The 15,874-nt window shown below is 49.5% G+C and overlaps 2 protein-coding genes across 8 annotated transcripts; one reads left to right on the top strand and one right to left on the bottom strand.

Annotated features, from left to right (window-relative positions):
* The first annotated feature begins 1,623 nt into the window (after positions 1-1,623).
* On the top strand, positions 1,624-8,036 carry SLC25A35 (solute carrier family 25 member 35). Of its 4 annotated transcripts, XM_081161438.1 has the most exons (7): positions 1,624-3,424; positions 3,876-4,470; positions 4,745-5,300; positions 6,137-6,202; positions 6,641-6,793; positions 7,128-7,262; positions 7,438-8,036. In XM_081161438.1, exons 3-7 carry the CDS (start codon positions 4,926-4,928, stop codon positions 7,609-7,611), a joined length of 903 nt encoding a protein of 300 aa, XP_081017564.1. In that variant the 5' UTR covers positions 1,624-3,424; positions 3,876-4,470; positions 4,745-4,925; the 3' UTR covers positions 7,612-8,036. The 4 variants fall into 4 exon arrangements, with proteins under 4 accessions (XP_081017564.1, XP_081017566.1, XP_081017565.1 ...); XM_081161439.1 differs by lacking the exon at positions 3,876-4,470 and having other exon boundaries at positions 3,089-3,424; positions 7,438-8,034; XM_081161440.1 differs by lacking the exons at positions 3,876-4,470; positions 7,128-7,262 and having other exon boundaries at positions 2,451-3,424; positions 7,438-8,034.
* RANGRF (RAN guanine nucleotide release factor) lies at positions 8,005-9,528 on the bottom strand. 4 transcript variants are annotated; one of them, XM_081161442.1, is made up of 5 exons: positions 9,238-9,528; positions 9,032-9,148; positions 8,673-8,829; positions 8,506-8,591; positions 8,005-8,278 (listed from the first exon to the last, which is right to left on the bottom strand). In XM_081161442.1, the coding sequence occupies exons 1-5, from the start codon at positions 9,312-9,314 to the stop codon at positions 8,155-8,157; spliced, it is 561 nt and encodes a 186-aa protein (XP_081017568.1). In that variant the 5' UTR covers positions 9,315-9,528; the 3' UTR covers positions 8,005-8,154. The 4 variants fall into 4 exon arrangements, with proteins under 4 accessions (XP_081017568.1, XP_081017570.1, XP_081017569.1 ...); XM_081161444.1 differs by having other exon boundaries at positions 8,009-8,278; positions 8,912-9,148; positions 9,238-9,419; XM_081161443.1 differs by having other exon boundaries at positions 8,010-8,266; positions 9,238-9,451.
* Between the last annotated feature and the right edge of the window lie 6,346 nt (positions 9,529-15,874).

Below are 15,874 nucleotides of genomic sequence, written 5' to 3'. Positions count from 1 at the left end.
TGAAATGAAAATAATTATAACTTTTGTAACCTTTGTTAAAAGTATTTCTGATTTCTAATATTTCTGTTTTTCAGACATAAGGAAACTTGTTTCTTTTCTTAATTAGGTAAATTATATTTTTCTCCCTACCTGATCCCTCCAGAATTTGACGATTCTTAAAGAGTGAATTGTAGCAATACATTTCTTTGCATGAATTCAGTAAGACCAATTTTCAATTGTGGTTTTATTAACCAAGACTTAGACTGGAATGTCATGTCTGAAAGAGATGTGCATGGACTCTGGATGTCACCAGAAAGCCTCAAGAAAACGAAGACTGACTCTGAAGCCAATAAGAGCACTTTGAAGAAAGCCTGGTACTTTGCTTGGTCAAATAATTCATGGCAGTCTTTTCAGGTAAGGGATGAAGGTTGCTTTCCTGGGAGATGGCAAGGAAAGAACCTCAATACATTTCGGGGACCTTGGGAACTTGAGGAATTCACCCAAGTCAATAGGTCTTGCAGGCAAAACCTAATGGCAACTAGGTAGCTGACTTCTTTGCCCCGAGGGGCTAATTAAAGCTCAATCATGAGATTCCAGCAAAGTGGATTTTTTAAAAGCCTATATGGTCAAGTGTTATTCTTATTGAGTTCATACAAACAATCAGGCCAAATTAAAACTGAATAATACAGTAAAGAGACTGGTCTTAATTCAGCTCTTTAATAAAATGAGGGTGATTTTAGGGGGGGAAATTGTTTCAATAGGGAAATATTAGAACTGAAATGTTTTGTGTTTTATTTTTCGTTCCACCAGACCATTTGTCATAATTCTTTTCCTAACTTTGCTCCAATAATACTAAAATTTATAACAGTTTGTCTCCACCAGGTTACAAGCCCTACCCGTACTCAGGGAAAACCACCTCTAGATACCACCACCACTTCCTTCCGTGCCCAGGCTTCATTGTCCCTCTGACAGAGAGCAAGGATCTCTTGGCTCTGAAGGAAAATGTCACCCCCTTTCAGCAGGAACTAGCTATAAGAAGAGACTCTGCGCCCCTCTTCTCTGAAATAATTCAGGGCCAAGACCCTTGAGGGGGATGTAGTAGGCAGTCAGACAGACATGAGCAGAGCAAGGGCAAGGGGTCAGGTACAGAAGGTCACCAGGATGGAAAGCCCCAGGTGCCTAGCAAGGAACAACTGTAGGGTAGAGTGGGGCCTCCCCACCTAGAGGGCCTGTCTTAGCACATCACCGGTCTTGCGGTTTGGACACCCAGACCTTTCTTCTATAGAGATAACATCTGGCTCAGGAAAGGTTGAGAGCCAAAACTGTCAGGAGATTCATCTGCGTTGGAACCAGATGCTATCAATTGCCCTGTTGTTGAAAGGGATCGTACTTTGTTTTCTATTAAAGTAGCAGGGGGGCAGTTCCATAGAAGACTGTATAGACTTTACAAGATGCCCAGCAAACTGTCTTTGAAAAATCAGCAGCAATTGAACTGTTCAAAAGAAAATTCCTCTATATCTTATGGAAATGGGCATGTTCACCATCCCCCTGGTTGGTTCCTGCTCTGAGGTTTAACAGCATATCTTACGTACTTATGAATAGTGCTGGAGGCCCTTGCACAATTGGACACTTGACTGTAATATTGTAATGTTGCCACAGAAGCCTCATCCTCAGCGAGTACACCATGAGCTCACACTAGATGAGAACTGCGATGGTGAAGTACATCTGTTTAGCCAGGCTGAACATATCTCTATGGCTATATTTGTTACTCCAGTGGTGGTAGGTTTATTGAATGCTGAAGTAACTTATTTGGCTCATGCTTTGGTAAAAGCTCTGAATTCTGCCTCTCAAGTTACAGCGGCTATGGGTCAGGAACTAGGGCAGGTAAGAGAAGCCTTCCTAGAAAATCAAGCTGCCATTGATTATTACTCAGGCACAATCAGGGTGTGAAAATTTTAAGGGTATGTGTTGTTTCAATCTAACTGATAACTCATAGAGCATAAGTTACGGAAAGTCAAAGATACTCTTTCCCATGTTAAACAAAGGGAAGGCTTCTTTTCTAAGGAATTTGCTGCTCTTACTTCTTGGCTACCCAGCTGGGCTGGCATAAAGGAAGCCTTCCTCATTTTTTGCTCTTTATTATGATTTGCCTAATATCTTGTATTCAGTGTGTGCCTCTCTTTTCTAGCACATGTCAATTCATAAGACCTAGTAACTTATTTGGCTCATGCTTTGGTAAAAGCTCTGAATTCTGCCTCCCAAGTTACAGCGGCTATGGGTCAGGAACTAGGGCAGGTAAGAGAAGCCTTCCTAGAAAATCAAGCTGCCATTGATTATTACTCAGGCACAATCAGAGGTAATCGCCATACTGCAGAAGCAAAGATTTTAGCACTACAGCAATATGATAGATTTAAGACTAAGATTTCATATAAATCCCCCTAATCAGAGGGGGAAATGATAGGGGCACTTATAATTTCCAAAGATTGGGCACCTGAATAAATCTGAAATATAATTATATTACTTATAAAATTGTAGAACACTTATACTTACGTAAGCAGGGATTTAAGTGGTTTTTTCCTAAGATTCTTTCTCCTAGACCTTTGCACCCTGCACTCCTGTTGAACCCGGATAGAAGCAATTAAGGAGGTGGCTCAGCTGTGAACAATGGGTTACGATATCACCTTATCTTGACTGCCAATCAACCAAGATCAAAAGAATGACTTCCATACTGCACTTCGTTGCATTCCATTCCCAGCCCGTTTGCCCTATATAACCCGACCCCTCAGGCCACTCCTAAGACAGGTTTTGGATGCCCTTCTGCTCCTGTCTTCTTTGTTGGCCGGCCTTCTCAATAAACGCCTTACAGGATTCAACGCTGCCTCTGTTGAACTGGATACAGTGACAGGCAGCCCCGAGCCCCACCGGGAGAACCACTGGTGTAAACTCAAGGATTAAAACAATGAGGATCTCCCATCCCTTCCAGCAGATGGAAGCATGTGGGGAGCACTCCTTGGAAATTTGGGGGGGGGACCTTTCCAGAGCCCAGGAGAAGCTCCATTATCTACCCTACCTTCCACCCCTCCTGTTTGATCCTAAAGCTCAGTGATTTATCAGTATACTGGTGAGATGGAAACCCTTCAGACCAAGTCAGCGAGATATCCAAGAACTTTCAATGTAGTGAAGGAGTCAGAGAGTAAACAATTGCAAAATGAGAAACGTGGATAAATGCTCGAGGAGCAAAGCAGGATTGGAAAGTGGCTTGAACGTGGAGAATTTGAAAAGCTTCAAGGGTCAGGAGAGATGAAGTTCAAGGCAAGGAATGACTTGGAGATCACCAAAACAAGGTGGCGAGGATATTCTAATCTGGCCGTGGGAGCAGCAGCTCTTGACTTTTCAGGAAACCTGTACATTGAACACCTGGGGGAAGTCCAACAGTCCCACTCAGGTATGTGCGATAGATAATTAGCATTCCCATTTTACAAATAACTTGCCCAAGGTCATCCAGCTAGTAAGCGGGAAGAACCCAACTGGAGCTTAGAAGGCTCTCAGTCTCACATGGTGCCGGCCTCTCACTCTGGTGTGCCCTCTACTTGCTGCTCCAGCCTCCAGGACAGCTCCTGTCCTGCCTTTTCCCAGCTAGCCCTGCCCCCCATCTCTTCCCAGCTAGCTTCCTAATCTCTTTTCTCAGAATTTCTCTGACTACTGTCAGACATGGGAGCAAGAGGCCAAAATCTCAGGATCTCTCCCACCGCTTGCTGGCCCTGTGTAACCTAAGCCCAGAGATAGAAATCTCTTGGCATGCCCGGCCTTCTCCAGGTTGCTGCGGATCCAAAGAGCATAGTAATGAGACTGAGCGCCCTCGGCCTCCATCAGGCCCCCTCTCTCCTCGCCCGCAGGCAGCCACCCCGGAGCTAGAACCTAGTGGCCGGGTCCAGCAGGTGCGTCTCCAGTGCCCCGCGGCGCGGCCTCAGCCCCAGGCTGTCCTGGCGGCGGAACGCCTGGAGGCTCGACCGACAGTTGGGCAACGCCACCCGGCGAAGGCCCGGGAGGGAAGGCAAGGCGAGCAGCCCCAAACATCCCAAGGGTGGGCTGCTGCCTTCGCGCTCCGCCTCGGAGCCCAACCTCTCCTCCCCATCCGAGATAAAACCTCCGCTCCCCAGGCACCGCGCCCAGAGATCCGAGGCCGTGACCCCGGCCGGGCGCCAGGGCCGGGGGAGTTAATTCCAACTGCCTCCCGGAGGGTTGGGGGAAGTCAGGCCGCGGGGGACGCTTCCCATTGGACGCGGAGCCGGCTCGGCGCTGATTGGCTGAGGCTCCCCAAGGCTCCTCATTGGACGCTGCGCACCTCATTGGAGAGTAGCTGTCCCGCCTCTGCAGGCTACCCGGCGCAGCTGCCGCGGGCTCTCGCAGTTCCCGCAGCTCCCGCGGGACGCTCAGCCCTGGCCGGAGTCCCGACTTACTTTGGCGATCCAGATCTTGCTGCTGTCCCGGGTACGCCACCGGATCGTCTCCCGGATCCTTTTACTCCGCAACCTGCTGGGATTATTTTTCTTCCCCCCCCGCCCCCACCCCCGGCTTCCAGTTCCCAGCTCCGAGTTTCCCTTCCTTACAACCCCGGCCCTCAATAGCCGGCCATTCTCAGCATCCCATCTGCCGCCCTCCTGGCTTCTGCCCCTCCTTGACCTCAACTCCTTTGACCAACAGAACCCTGTCATAACCTACTCGCCAAACTCTCCTAAACTCCTCTTTCTTCTCTCTTTGCCAGCTCCTGACTCCCAAATTCCAGCGAACTTTTGACCTCCTGACATTTGACCCTGACACTTGACTCCAGAATTCTAAATTCCTGCACTGCTGAATCTGAGGTCTTTCCTGATTCCTGACCCGGTTTCTGAAGCTCACCTTGACTTTCTTACTCCTGGGCCAGTTCTTGCTACAGCTACCCCACCATGGATTTCTTGATGAGTGGCCTGGCAGCCTGTGGAGCCTGTTTGTTCACCAACCCCCTGGAGGTGGTGAAGACTAGGATGCAGTTGCAGGGAGAACTGCAGGCCCCCGGCACCTACCAGAGGCACTACCGAAACGTCTTCCATGCCTTCATCACCATCGGCAAGGTGGACGGCCTGGCTGCCCTGCAGAAGGGCCTGGGTCCTGCCCTCCTATATCAGTTCCTGATGAATGGCATCCGGCTGGGCACCTATGGGCTGGCTGAGGCTGGGGGCTACCTGCATACAGCTGAAGGCACCCTCAGTCCTGTCCGAAGCGCAGCAGCTGGGGCCATGGCTGGGGTCATGGGAGCCTACTTGGGGAGCCCTATCTACATGGTGAGAAGAGTCTTGCCTGGGGCCTTTAAGGCAGACACTTGGTGTAGGGTGGGGACCTGGGTCTCCCTTCATAACCTGATAGTGAGGTTGGAAGTGGATTTGTGTAGGGGAGGGGGAGGAATTTGAGTAACATACTCTCAGCGAGTGTAGGGATCAGGGGGAGTCCTGGACATCACAGAAATACAATCTCACGGTTGTCCCCTTTGAGTTATCTGGTATAGGTGAAGAGTCCATAGCCTGAGGCCCAGAGAGGGGAAGTGACCAGCTCAAGGTCACACAGCTACTTATTGTTAGGAATAGGTCCTGCTTTGTGCTCCTCCTGGAAAGACACTGAGAGGCAGGGACAGTGGCCTCTCCAAAGTAAGTTGCACACATGCCCCCATGGGGCTTTGAGATCAGAGAGCAAGTTTTGTTTATGACCTCTCACAACCTACCCGAGTCTGATGGGGAGTCTGGTTGTGCTGGTAGCTGGAGATCCTGTCCAGGAATAAGAGCTGGCATGAGAGGCTGGACACCCAGGCTGTGCCTAACACAAACAGTCTTAGGAAATGTTACCATTCTCCAACCTCTCCATCCCCACCCCTACCCACAAGGGAAGAATGCGGGGGGGGGGGGGGGCATGTCTTGTGGTGCTAGGAGATACACACACACACCGCCCCGGGGAACTGGAGCCAAGGGACGGAATCTCATGACCTATTTGTTAAATGGGAACAACAATAATTATCAGATTAAAAGGATATTCATTGTTCAACACCCTTAGAGGAAGTGTGAGGGGTTCAGGTCTTTGGGTCTCTGAGGTGAAAGGACCATAGGTTGTGATACTCTCTCGTTCCCAGGTGAAGACACACCTACAAGCACAGGCAGCCTCAGAAATTGCTGTAGGGCACCAGTATAAGCATCAGGTAAGGTGTTTCCAACCCTGTTGGAGTCTCTGCCCATTCTCTCCTATTTGCCCCAGCTTTCTGCCCCTACCCAACAGCTCCACCCTAGCCAAGGCTCTGCCAAGCCAGTGAATTCAGCCTCACTCTGCCCCTGAAGCCCACCCAGGCCCTCTTTCCCATACATTCCCTAGTTCCTCTAGTCATCTGCACCTGTTTCTCCTACCCTGTTCTCTCCCAGTTTGCTAATGTCCTCACTTCCATACTCCCTAGTCTGGTATGGCAAGGGAGGGAACAACCAGGTCGTAGACAACTGAAGGGCCACATTCTGGCATCAAGTTCACACACAACTGGTTGTCCAGAGATCAGATGTCTATTAAGGACCCATCCTTAGCAGTGTTAGGAGATGGCAGCCTCTGATGTCAGGGTGACTAAACCACTCCATGGTCTTTCCCCTACCAGGGCATGTTTCAGGCGCTAACCAAGATTGGCCAGAAACATGGTCTGATGGGGTTGTGGCGTGGGGCCGTGGGTGGCCTGCCCCGAGTTGTCATCGGTTCCTCCACTCAGCTGTGCACCTTCTCATCTACCAAGGACCTCATGACCCAGTGGGAGGTACTTCCTGGGGATATGGGTGGGGCCACCCTGGGAATGTGTGCAGGGGGAGTGCAAGCTGAACTGAGCCCTAGAAGGGACAGCACCAACATTTAATGTGAGGGAGTGGCAAGAGGGCTTGGGGCGGTCACCCTTTACACTCTTCCCACAGCTCTCATCACTTCCTTCCAGAAGGCATACCTGAGTCCTTCAGTGTTATCACACTGTATTATAACTGATAGAGTAGAAGCTCTGTGAGTTACCACCTCTCTACTGTATTTCCAAGCACAGGGCCTGTCCTTTCCTAGGAGTTGAATGATTGACTGGTTGACAAGCTCTTCCTCTCTCCTCTTAGATATTTCCTCCCCAGAGCTGGAAGGTGGCTCTGGCAGCCGCCATGGTGAGTGGCATTGTCGTGGTCCTGGCCATGACACCCTTTGATGTGGCCAGCACAAGGCTCTACAACCAGCCCACAGATACTCAGGGCAAGGTAAGGAAGCTCTGGGGTTCAGACAGGCAAGCAAAACTGGAGGTAGAGGGAGAGAGCAGATTGCAGGAGCAAGTGGGACAGCCTAAAAGGTAGCAAGCTTGCAGAGGTGAGGCTCCTGACGGGCTCTGACAAACGCCTTCACTATTCTTTCCCTCCTTCTCCAACCTGCTCTCAGGGCCTCATGTACCGGGGGATACTGGATGCTCTGCTGCAGACAGCTCGGACAGAGGGCATTTATGGAATGTACAAGGGTATAGGAGCCTCCTACTTCCGCCTCGGCCCTCATACCATCCTCTCCCTCTTCTTCTGGGACCAGCTTCGTAGCCTCTACTACAAGTACACCAAATAACAGCCACTCTTCCACACTCCATCAAATCGGCACTCCTTGGACACTCCTGCCTTCATTACTATGTCCTGGTGACTTCTGACCAGGTGACCTTTCATCCATCAGAGGGGGACAGCCAATCCCACTCCCTGTCTGTTTTCTCAGGGTTGAATCACTACAAGAGATAGTTTCCCTCCCTTCCATGGGTGTCACTTTAAACCTTCTCTACCCGTCCCCCTGTACATTTCACTCCTTTCCCTCAGGGCTGACCCAGTCACTCCAAGTGTATTTCCTCCCTTTCTCCACTGCCAGCCTTGGGTCCCTTCTGATTACACGCACAACTTTAAACTCCCCTTCCAAGACCAAAGGGAACTAGGGGGACCCGGGTGTCCTGTTAGATTCAAAAGCACAGAGATTATATTGGTTATAAAGCAAGTTTATTTCTGCAGAGAGGTGTCTTATGTTTATGCACAGGGAAGAAATTTAGGGAATATATCCAACCCTTTGTTTCCCTTGCAGAATGGGGTCCCCAAGTCTTCAGCAGCATCATGTAGCATTTCAGCATCTTTACTGGGGACCAAAGATGTTGGGATCATGAAGAGTCAGACTGGTCACCATCTGTTCAAAGTCACCCAGGCTCCAGGGTAGAAGTGACAGATTTTCAGGGCCAAAAGATGACCTATTGTCAGGGCTTGGGGGTAGGGGAACAGATGGGGAGAGAACATCATCCAGGCCTCGTGTTTGGAAGTTCCCACTTCCTGTTCCTTGGAGTACCTGGGTATCTGTGACCCCCCAAACCTCTGGCCCACTCCCACTTCCTTGGAGGACCCCACCAGCCAGCCTCCCTGCTCTGCCCCTCCCAGCCAGTTTTCCTGGGGACCCCACTCATGAGCCAGGTGCCCTTTCTGTCCTCCTTACGGGGGCTGATTGAAGGTGAGCAGGAGATCAGTCTGGTACTGAGGCAGCCTCAGCAAGGCCTGGTGCAGTGTCACATCCTTTGCTACCTAAAAGGATCAGTGTCAGGATGCTCTAGGGCCGAACCTCCTTCACCCCTCCAGGACATCTCACACGACACTGGCCCTTACCTGCTGATTCTCTTTAGCTACCTGCTGCTTGCCTGAGAGGACCCAGGCTTCTTCACAGCAGCCCCTCAGGGCCAGGTTCTCCAAAATGAGGGGTTGCACAGCCTCCACTTGAACAATCCTAGCCTCCTGTACCCCACCAACGTCCTCAAAGTGGTACCTGGAGTGGGGAGGAGCAGGGTCATGGAGGGGCATCTCTCACCGCCACCCCACAGGCATCTTTAAGCCGAGGCTTCGCTCACTTTGGGTGGTGTATTGCTGCCCTTGAAGTTCTCATTGCCCAGATTAACTGTCCAGCCACAGGCCCCGCCCACTCCGGATCCGGCCCTCCCATTGGCCAGCCACGGGTCTGCCCTCCTCACCGCGCGGCCTCTTCTCCCTGCACGTGGGCCTGCAGCTCTAGTAGTTCCACGATCAGGCTCTGATCCGTCACGCGGTGGCAGAAAACTTCTTGATTGTCCGGGACTGGTCGGAGGTCGCTGGAGAGAGGCGAGGCAGGCCCTGGTTGACCCCGGCTCCTTTCCGCAACTCACCTGGTTGGCCTCCACCCGTGCGGGGGCTTTCTCACCTTACGTCAATGGCCCCGGGAGGGAGCGTGGCGGAGAAGGCGCCCCCGAACAGTGGATAATCTCGCGTGGGCTCCATGGGTCAAGGAGCACAGAGATTTAAAAGAAACCTGCAGGGGGCCACGTGGCATCACCGCCTGGCCTTTCGCAGCAGCCACCGCCACCGGCGGTTTTCCCCTGCTCCGGCCCTTTAAGATTTGGCCCCGCCCCGCGGTCTCGCTGGCCAGTGGGCGCCCGCGCCTTCAGCCGCTGCCGAGCGGTGCCGCTCCCGGAAGCCACGTTCTCCTGAAGGCGCGGGCGGGACCGCGGGGTCGCCTAGGAGCGGAAACGGTGGTTCTGGATTTGTGACGTCCTGTGGTTACTAACTCTGGCCCTCCAGTCCCCTCCTTTTAAAGGGGTCACACATTCTAAGAATGTCATCTGAAACCCTCCTTAGGAGTTGTTGCTCGGCCAGGTGACCGACCTCTAGGTGTGGACGGTCTCTGCGTCGGGGAGAATATTTTCAGTCAACCAGGCCTCTTGACAGCGAATGAGCTGCCGACCAGATCGCTAATCCCGGATCGGTTGCAGGGAAGTAAGGTAACAAAGGGGCCAGGTGTGGGGCCGGGTTAGGATTCGGGCTTCACTCCTTCCTGAAAGCGAGACCCAACCCGGGGATTCTATATCTAATCCTTCTCAAATCTTTGCCTTGGGAAAGCGGTGAGGGAGTGGGGAGGAGGGCCCACACCGCCCCGCACACACCTGGAGGGAAGCACAGATTAAACGCCCTGTTTTTCTTTTACAGATTTTTAGAACGTACTTAAAGTTTCTGCTTAGCTATATCCTCCCAGCTAATTTTCCCATTCATCTTTGATCCCCAACACCCGGCAGAGTGTTTAAGTCATAACAGCTCCATTATGTATTGAGTGATTGAATAAACCCAATAGTGTATGTTCTGGAACCCAAGGGACCACTGGTGCCCTCAGGGGTTCTAGATGTCAACTCTTCTCAGCCAAGAACTGAGCAAGAGGATTCTCATCCTAAAGCCATCCCGCCCATGAGATTCCAATACTGACCATACCTCTGGATCCTAATAATTTTGTAACACTGGCGCCAGAGAGAACTTTTTTTTTTTTTGTACCTTACCTTGCCAGGCACTGTGTGAAGGGCTGGAGATACAAAGGCAATTAGGACACAACCCCTGCCTCACCAGAGGTATACAAGGAATTGTGGAGTACACTTTGAGTCTTAAAGGTTGACTCAGAAATCAGGGCAGCCTTAGGGGAATTTTAGCCAGGGAAACATCAGGAGCAAAGACTTAGAGATAAAAGGGCATGTTTGGGGAAAACCCAAGTACAGGCCCCCCCCAACCCTAGACTTCCCTTGGTTCAACTTAACCATTTTTCTTTGGACTTTACAATGGTGCAAAAGCTGTATGCATTCAATAAGAATCATACTGCGAATTTTGAATTTTGATTCCTGGGCTAAGCAATATGTGGTATGATACTCTACTGGGGTATTCATTGTGTTAGATGATTTTTGCCCAACTGTAGGCTAATATAAGTGTTCTGAGCACATTTAAGGTAGGCTAGTCTAAGCTATGATGTTCAGTAGATTAGATGTATTAAATGCATTTTTGACTTATGATATTTTCCACTTAATGGGTTTATGAGACAGAACCCCATGGTAAGTCGACAGACATCTGTTTATCACTTTGTCAAGGATATAGTGGGGAATGAGTGGCAGGGAGCTGTGATTGGTGAGGCTGGAGAGGTGGCAGTGTGAACGAGTATTTACAGAGCATACGAAGGAGCTTAGACTCTTCGCTTCTGATGGCTAGCATCAGACTTTTCTCAGCCTCATTTCTTCACCTCCAAAACATTGTCAGGATTATAGGAGGTATGGATGCAGCTGAATCTGTTTCTGGGCAAAGACAGTGGACTAGGTTTGATCCAGGAGAAATTCTAGAGAGGAAGGGAGTGTTATAGACCCCAGAGGGTGAGAGGAGCCTGGACAGGGGGAACCAAAGGAGCCAGGTCAGAGAGGTCTACCCCATGGTGCTTCTCTCAAATGGGGAGTGACAGACCTGTCTGTCTCTCCCTCCCTATTTCTGCTGGCCTGCCATCTGCCTCCTGCTCACCACCAGGGATAATACCAGCTCTGGCTGCTTTGTGAGCAATAGAGCAGATAGGGAGCTACCTGCAAGGACATAGATGTTAACAGGGCCGTGGCCCTGGGTACAAGGGGTGGTAGCCTATTCATGGGCCAGGAGGAAAGCACACTAGATTATGTAGACTAAGGAGAAAGCCCCCAAACATCTGCTATGAGCTCTGTGCAGCTGGGGCTTCTCAGTTCTTGAGGTCTTGGGGCGTGGGTTAGGTATGCTCTTCCACGTAGTAAGAAGCAGACCTCCATGAAGTGACAGAGGTGCAGGGCCAGACCTCCTCTGGGAGAGTGGAGTTGAAGGGCACCCTAACTTGGCAAATTCCCACTCTTGACTCAACTTCTCTCTCCTTCACCTCTCTCTTTGTGTCTGTCCCTTCTTCTAGACCTCCCAACTGCTGACGCCCACTGTGTGTTCAAATTCAAACTCCCCAAGAGACAGGATATAACTGGGCTGATTAGTTGGCATTCAATCTGAAAGTACCTCTTTGGCCAGCTCTCATGCTTGGCTGCTTCCCAGACCACTAACGGGCAGGACATTAGTGAGATCCCTGGTCCAGCTGGCTGGCTAGGATGATGACCGTCATGGGGCAAATCTTGTTGACTGAGATGGCCCACAGCCACTTTTCTTGATGGTGTGAGAGTATGTCTGCTCTCAGCTCACTGGTTGATGTGGGCCCACAACTAATCAATTCTATACCCCTGGGACTGCCCTTATCCAATGCCCTACATGCAGTTGTTTGCTTTGGGGACAGGTGTCCTGGGCCTTTGAGGGCACCAAGAGGTGGACCTCCTGGACTTGGACCAGAGAGATGACTCAACACCCAAAGTCAAGCATTGCTCTGGGAACAGTTAGAGTAACATTTTTATTAAGCAGGAGTTTTTGACCTTTTCTTCCATGCACCCCCTTGGCAGTTTGGTGAAGCTCCTGGACCACTACTCGGAAAAAATGTTTTTAAATTCATAAAATAAAAAATATAGAAAAACAAAGGAAATGAAAATATTTAAATACAGTTATCAAAATTAAAACCCCAGATTTTTGATATAGTAAAAACGTGCTCTTTTGTCACTACATTAACAAGATCTGGCAGCCAGTCTAAGTGTAATGTCAAACCAGTGATGCACATAAGTCATAGTTCAAGTGATCTGTAACAATTCCCACGTGAGGGAGAATATCTGATTGCTGTGTGACAATCTCTGGTACATACAAGAAACAATCAATGAATGCATATATAAGTAGAACAACAAATCGATGTTTCTCTCTCTCCCCCTTTCTCTCCCTTTCTGTGTAAAAAATTAATAAATAAAAATTTTTAAAAAATAGGCCAGTTAAGAAATGTTGCCCGGCCAGGCATGGCTCAGCAGTTGAGCATCGGCCTAGGATCCAGAAGATTGTGGTTCGATTCCCGGTCAGGGCACATACCTGGTTGTGGGCTCGATCCCCAGTCGGGGGCGTAGAGGAGACAACCAATCAATGACTCTCTCATCATTGATGTTTCAACTCACTCTCTCCCTCTCCCTTCCTCTCTCTCAAATCAATAAAGATATATTTAAAAAAAAAAAAGTTGTACAATAAAGAACTTGACTATCTCTGGTTCCTAGGAGGAAAATTTTAAATCCTTGGAATTTCCTTGGCAATAGAAGTTCTTTGTTACTCATGATGGGCCCCGATAGTTTATATTGAGATAACTAGATAGTTTATGCAAAGGAAAGAATCAGGATGGGGGTAGGCCACACCAGGACCAACCATGTGATTAGAAGGTTAGCACTTTGAGCCAGTTGATATCAACCCAATAAAACCCCAACAAAAATTCTGGACACTGAGGCTCAAGGAGTCTTCTCGGTTGGTAAACTCATTAATGTGCCAGAAGAGTGATATACCCTTATTCCCAGGGAAAAGGGCATGGAAGATGTGCTCCTGGGACCCTTCCAGACCTAGCCAATGTATATCCTCACAGTGAAATAGTAATAAGTACAGCACTTCCCTGAGTTGTGAGAGTTATTCTTGTAATTATTGCATCTGTGAGGATTGCGGGAACCCCTGAATATAAAGCCAGTTGGCCAGAAATGTGGATGGCCTGGGAACCCATGAGATTTATGGGTGGCATATGAAACTAGGGCAGTTTTATAGAAAACCAAGCCCTTAACTTGTAGGATCTGACGCTGACTCTTGATGGTCAGCACCAGAATTGCATAATATGTCCAGTTAGTGTTAGACCAGTTGAGGGTGAAATAGAGTAAGAACCCATTATAATGTTGCCCTAGCCATTTTGGCTCGGTGGTTAGAGCATCAGCCTGCGCACAGAAGGGTCTTGGGTTCGATTCCTAGTCAAGGGCACGTACCTGGGTTGCAGGTTTGATACCCAGCACAGAGGTGCTTACAGACGGCAACCAATCGATGTTTCTCTCTCTACCTCCATCTCTCTAAAAAGCAATGGATAAAATACCCTCTGGTGAGGGTTAATAAATTAATTAAAAGATGGAGGTGGCTTAGGTTGGGCGGAGGGGAGCAAGCGGGAGAAAATGGGAGACATCTGTAATACTGTCAACAATATGGAGGCCTGGCCAAGAAGAATGGAGACACCAAAGACAAGTAGGAAGATGAAGGGTTTGGTAGACAAAGGGTTTGGTTGTGGGTAGGGCAAAGAGAAGAGATCATGTCCACCCAAGATCTCTTCTGCCTGCCTCCTGGATACCTCCAATTCAAGTCCCACCGATGCCTCAAACTCAACATGTCCTAAGCAAAGCACATCATCTTTCTCCCAAACGTGCCATCTCCCACATTCCTATTACAGCTAGTGAGATTATCACCCACCCAATGAACAAGCAGTCTGGGCATTGGCTCTCCTCTTCTACCCTCACATCCAAGTCCCAGTGATTCTACATCCTAATGCCGCTCAGATCCTTGCCTTTCCACATCCACCGCCATCACCTATCCTGGCCAGCATTATTCCTGCCTTCTTTTTGGATTCCCCACATCCTCTCCTCTTTTCTCCTCTGTAGCTGGAGTGATCTTTTAAAAATGCAAATCTACTCATATTTATCCTTTATATAAACCCCTTCAAATGGTTTTCCATTGCTCTTAGGATAAAGTCCAGATTCCTCAACATGCTCTGTTCATGCCTCTCCCATTTCCCATCTATACTTAGTGTTCCAGACAGACCCACCTTTGTTCAATTCCTTCACTCACTGTGTCGCTTGCTTGTGAAGCTTTGCAAATATTGTTCTGCTTTCCTAGAGTACACTCCCTTCCCTTTCTTGTAATTAGCTGCTGCTCATCCCTCAGGTTGCAGCTAATCCCAGGCATTCTTCTTTGATCCTAAAAGTCTGGGCCTCATCCCCTGCTATGGGCTCCCACAGGACCCTGAGCTTCCCCTAAAAGATACTTCATTGAAATTGCTTGTCCCAAGCCTTTCTCCCTCCATGTGTGTGACCTGGGAGGAGGCCCTTGGCCATTTTCTTACCTGAATGACAGATAGGGTGGGGTTCTCTGTGACATACCCTTTGTCCCATTCTGTAGCCACAGGCTGCTCCTCCAACCTGACCAGGCAGATGAAGCTGCACAAACCCACCCTTCCTCAGGGGAAAATGGCCCAGTCACAGGCACTCGTACTGGGTTACTCACAGAGGAAGGTCTTTCCTGAAGCCTGACCCAAGCCCCAGGCCCCATTGCATCAATCCAAGTATCCAATTATAGACTGAAGATTTGATTTCACCCCAGGGTCTTGAATATAGTAGGTGCTGGGGGAATATAGCTTATGGGACCCTGGGATTCTGAAGGCTCCGCTGCTGTGAGAGACCCCCTCCTCCAACAGGCTTACAAGTAACTGATAACCACCTCCTTTCCTTCCACACAGCAGGAAGCAAGAATGAAGAGAAGTATGCGCCCTTCCTTTAAGAACACTTGGAAGGTGTAAATACCACTTTCTCTCCCATTGGCCAGAATGTAGTCAGCTGTAAGGGAAGCTGGGATATGTTTTATCTCGAGAAGCCATGACCCCTGCTTAAATACTGGAGGATTCTATTTCTAGAGGGGAGAATCAGATATTGGGGAGCATTTGGCAGTCTATTCTACAGGGGGTGATGGCTAAGTTGGCAGAACACACAGAAGGGGGTGAAGGTGATATAGTAAAATGGCATAAACCTAAAATGGGCAAGATTTTCTTCTAAGGGGGTAGAGAATAGTCTGGAAGTGATACAGAGAAGATCCAAACTCCAACTCCCCAGCCTGAGGTAGGTGAGGTGCAATCTGAGAATAAAAGCCACCACTTGGAGAGGTTTTCAGAGAGGATAGCTAGTTTTCCATGACAGTGAGGGATGGAGAAGAGAAAGCCTAGAGGAGTTTGCTAGAGGGCCTTGGAGAGGGGTTGGGAGAGATAGGAGCTGGGTCAGGGGCCAGGAAGGACAGAATTGTGTGGCCACTGAATGAAAACAGAGATGAGAAGCTGAGTGGTCCTGGTCCTGGCAGTGTCTGACCAGTCTTGCTTGGCCAGGGTG

Source organism: Miniopterus schreibersii, assembly GCF_964146895.1.
Source record: "Miniopterus schreibersii genome assembly, chromosome: 16".
In the NCBI taxonomy this organism is placed as follows: Eukaryota; Metazoa; Chordata; class Mammalia; order Chiroptera; family Miniopteridae; genus Miniopterus; species Miniopterus schreibersii.
The sequence above is the reverse complement of the archived record's forward strand: the minus strand, read 5'-3'. Positions and strand labels throughout refer to the sequence as shown.

Coding starts and splice junctions, on each gene's coding strand:
- SLC25A35 (XM_081161438.1), top strand. CDS start 4,926: ATGGATTTCTTGATGAGTGGCCTGGCAGCCTGTGGAGCCTGTTTGTTC. Junction 6,203..6,640: donor GGCACCAGTATAAGCATCAG/GTAAGGTGTTTC, acceptor TTCCCCTACCAG/GGCATGTTTCAGGCGCTAAC. Junction 6,794..7,127: donor ACCTCATGACCCAGTGGGAG/GTACTTCCTGGG, acceptor CTCTCCTCTTAG/ATATTTCCTCCCCAGAGCTG.
- RANGRF (XM_081161442.1), bottom strand. CDS start 9,314: ATGGAGCCCACGCGAGATTATCCACTGTTCGGGGGCGCCTTCTCCGCC. Junction 9,149..9,237: donor CCCGGGGCCATTGACGTAAG/GTGAGAAAGCCC, acceptor GCCTCTCTCCAG/CGACCTCCGACCAGTCCCGG. Junction 8,592..8,672: donor TAGCTAAAGAGAATCAGCAG/GTAAGGGCCAGT, acceptor TGATCCTTTTAG/GTAGCAAAGGATGTGACACT.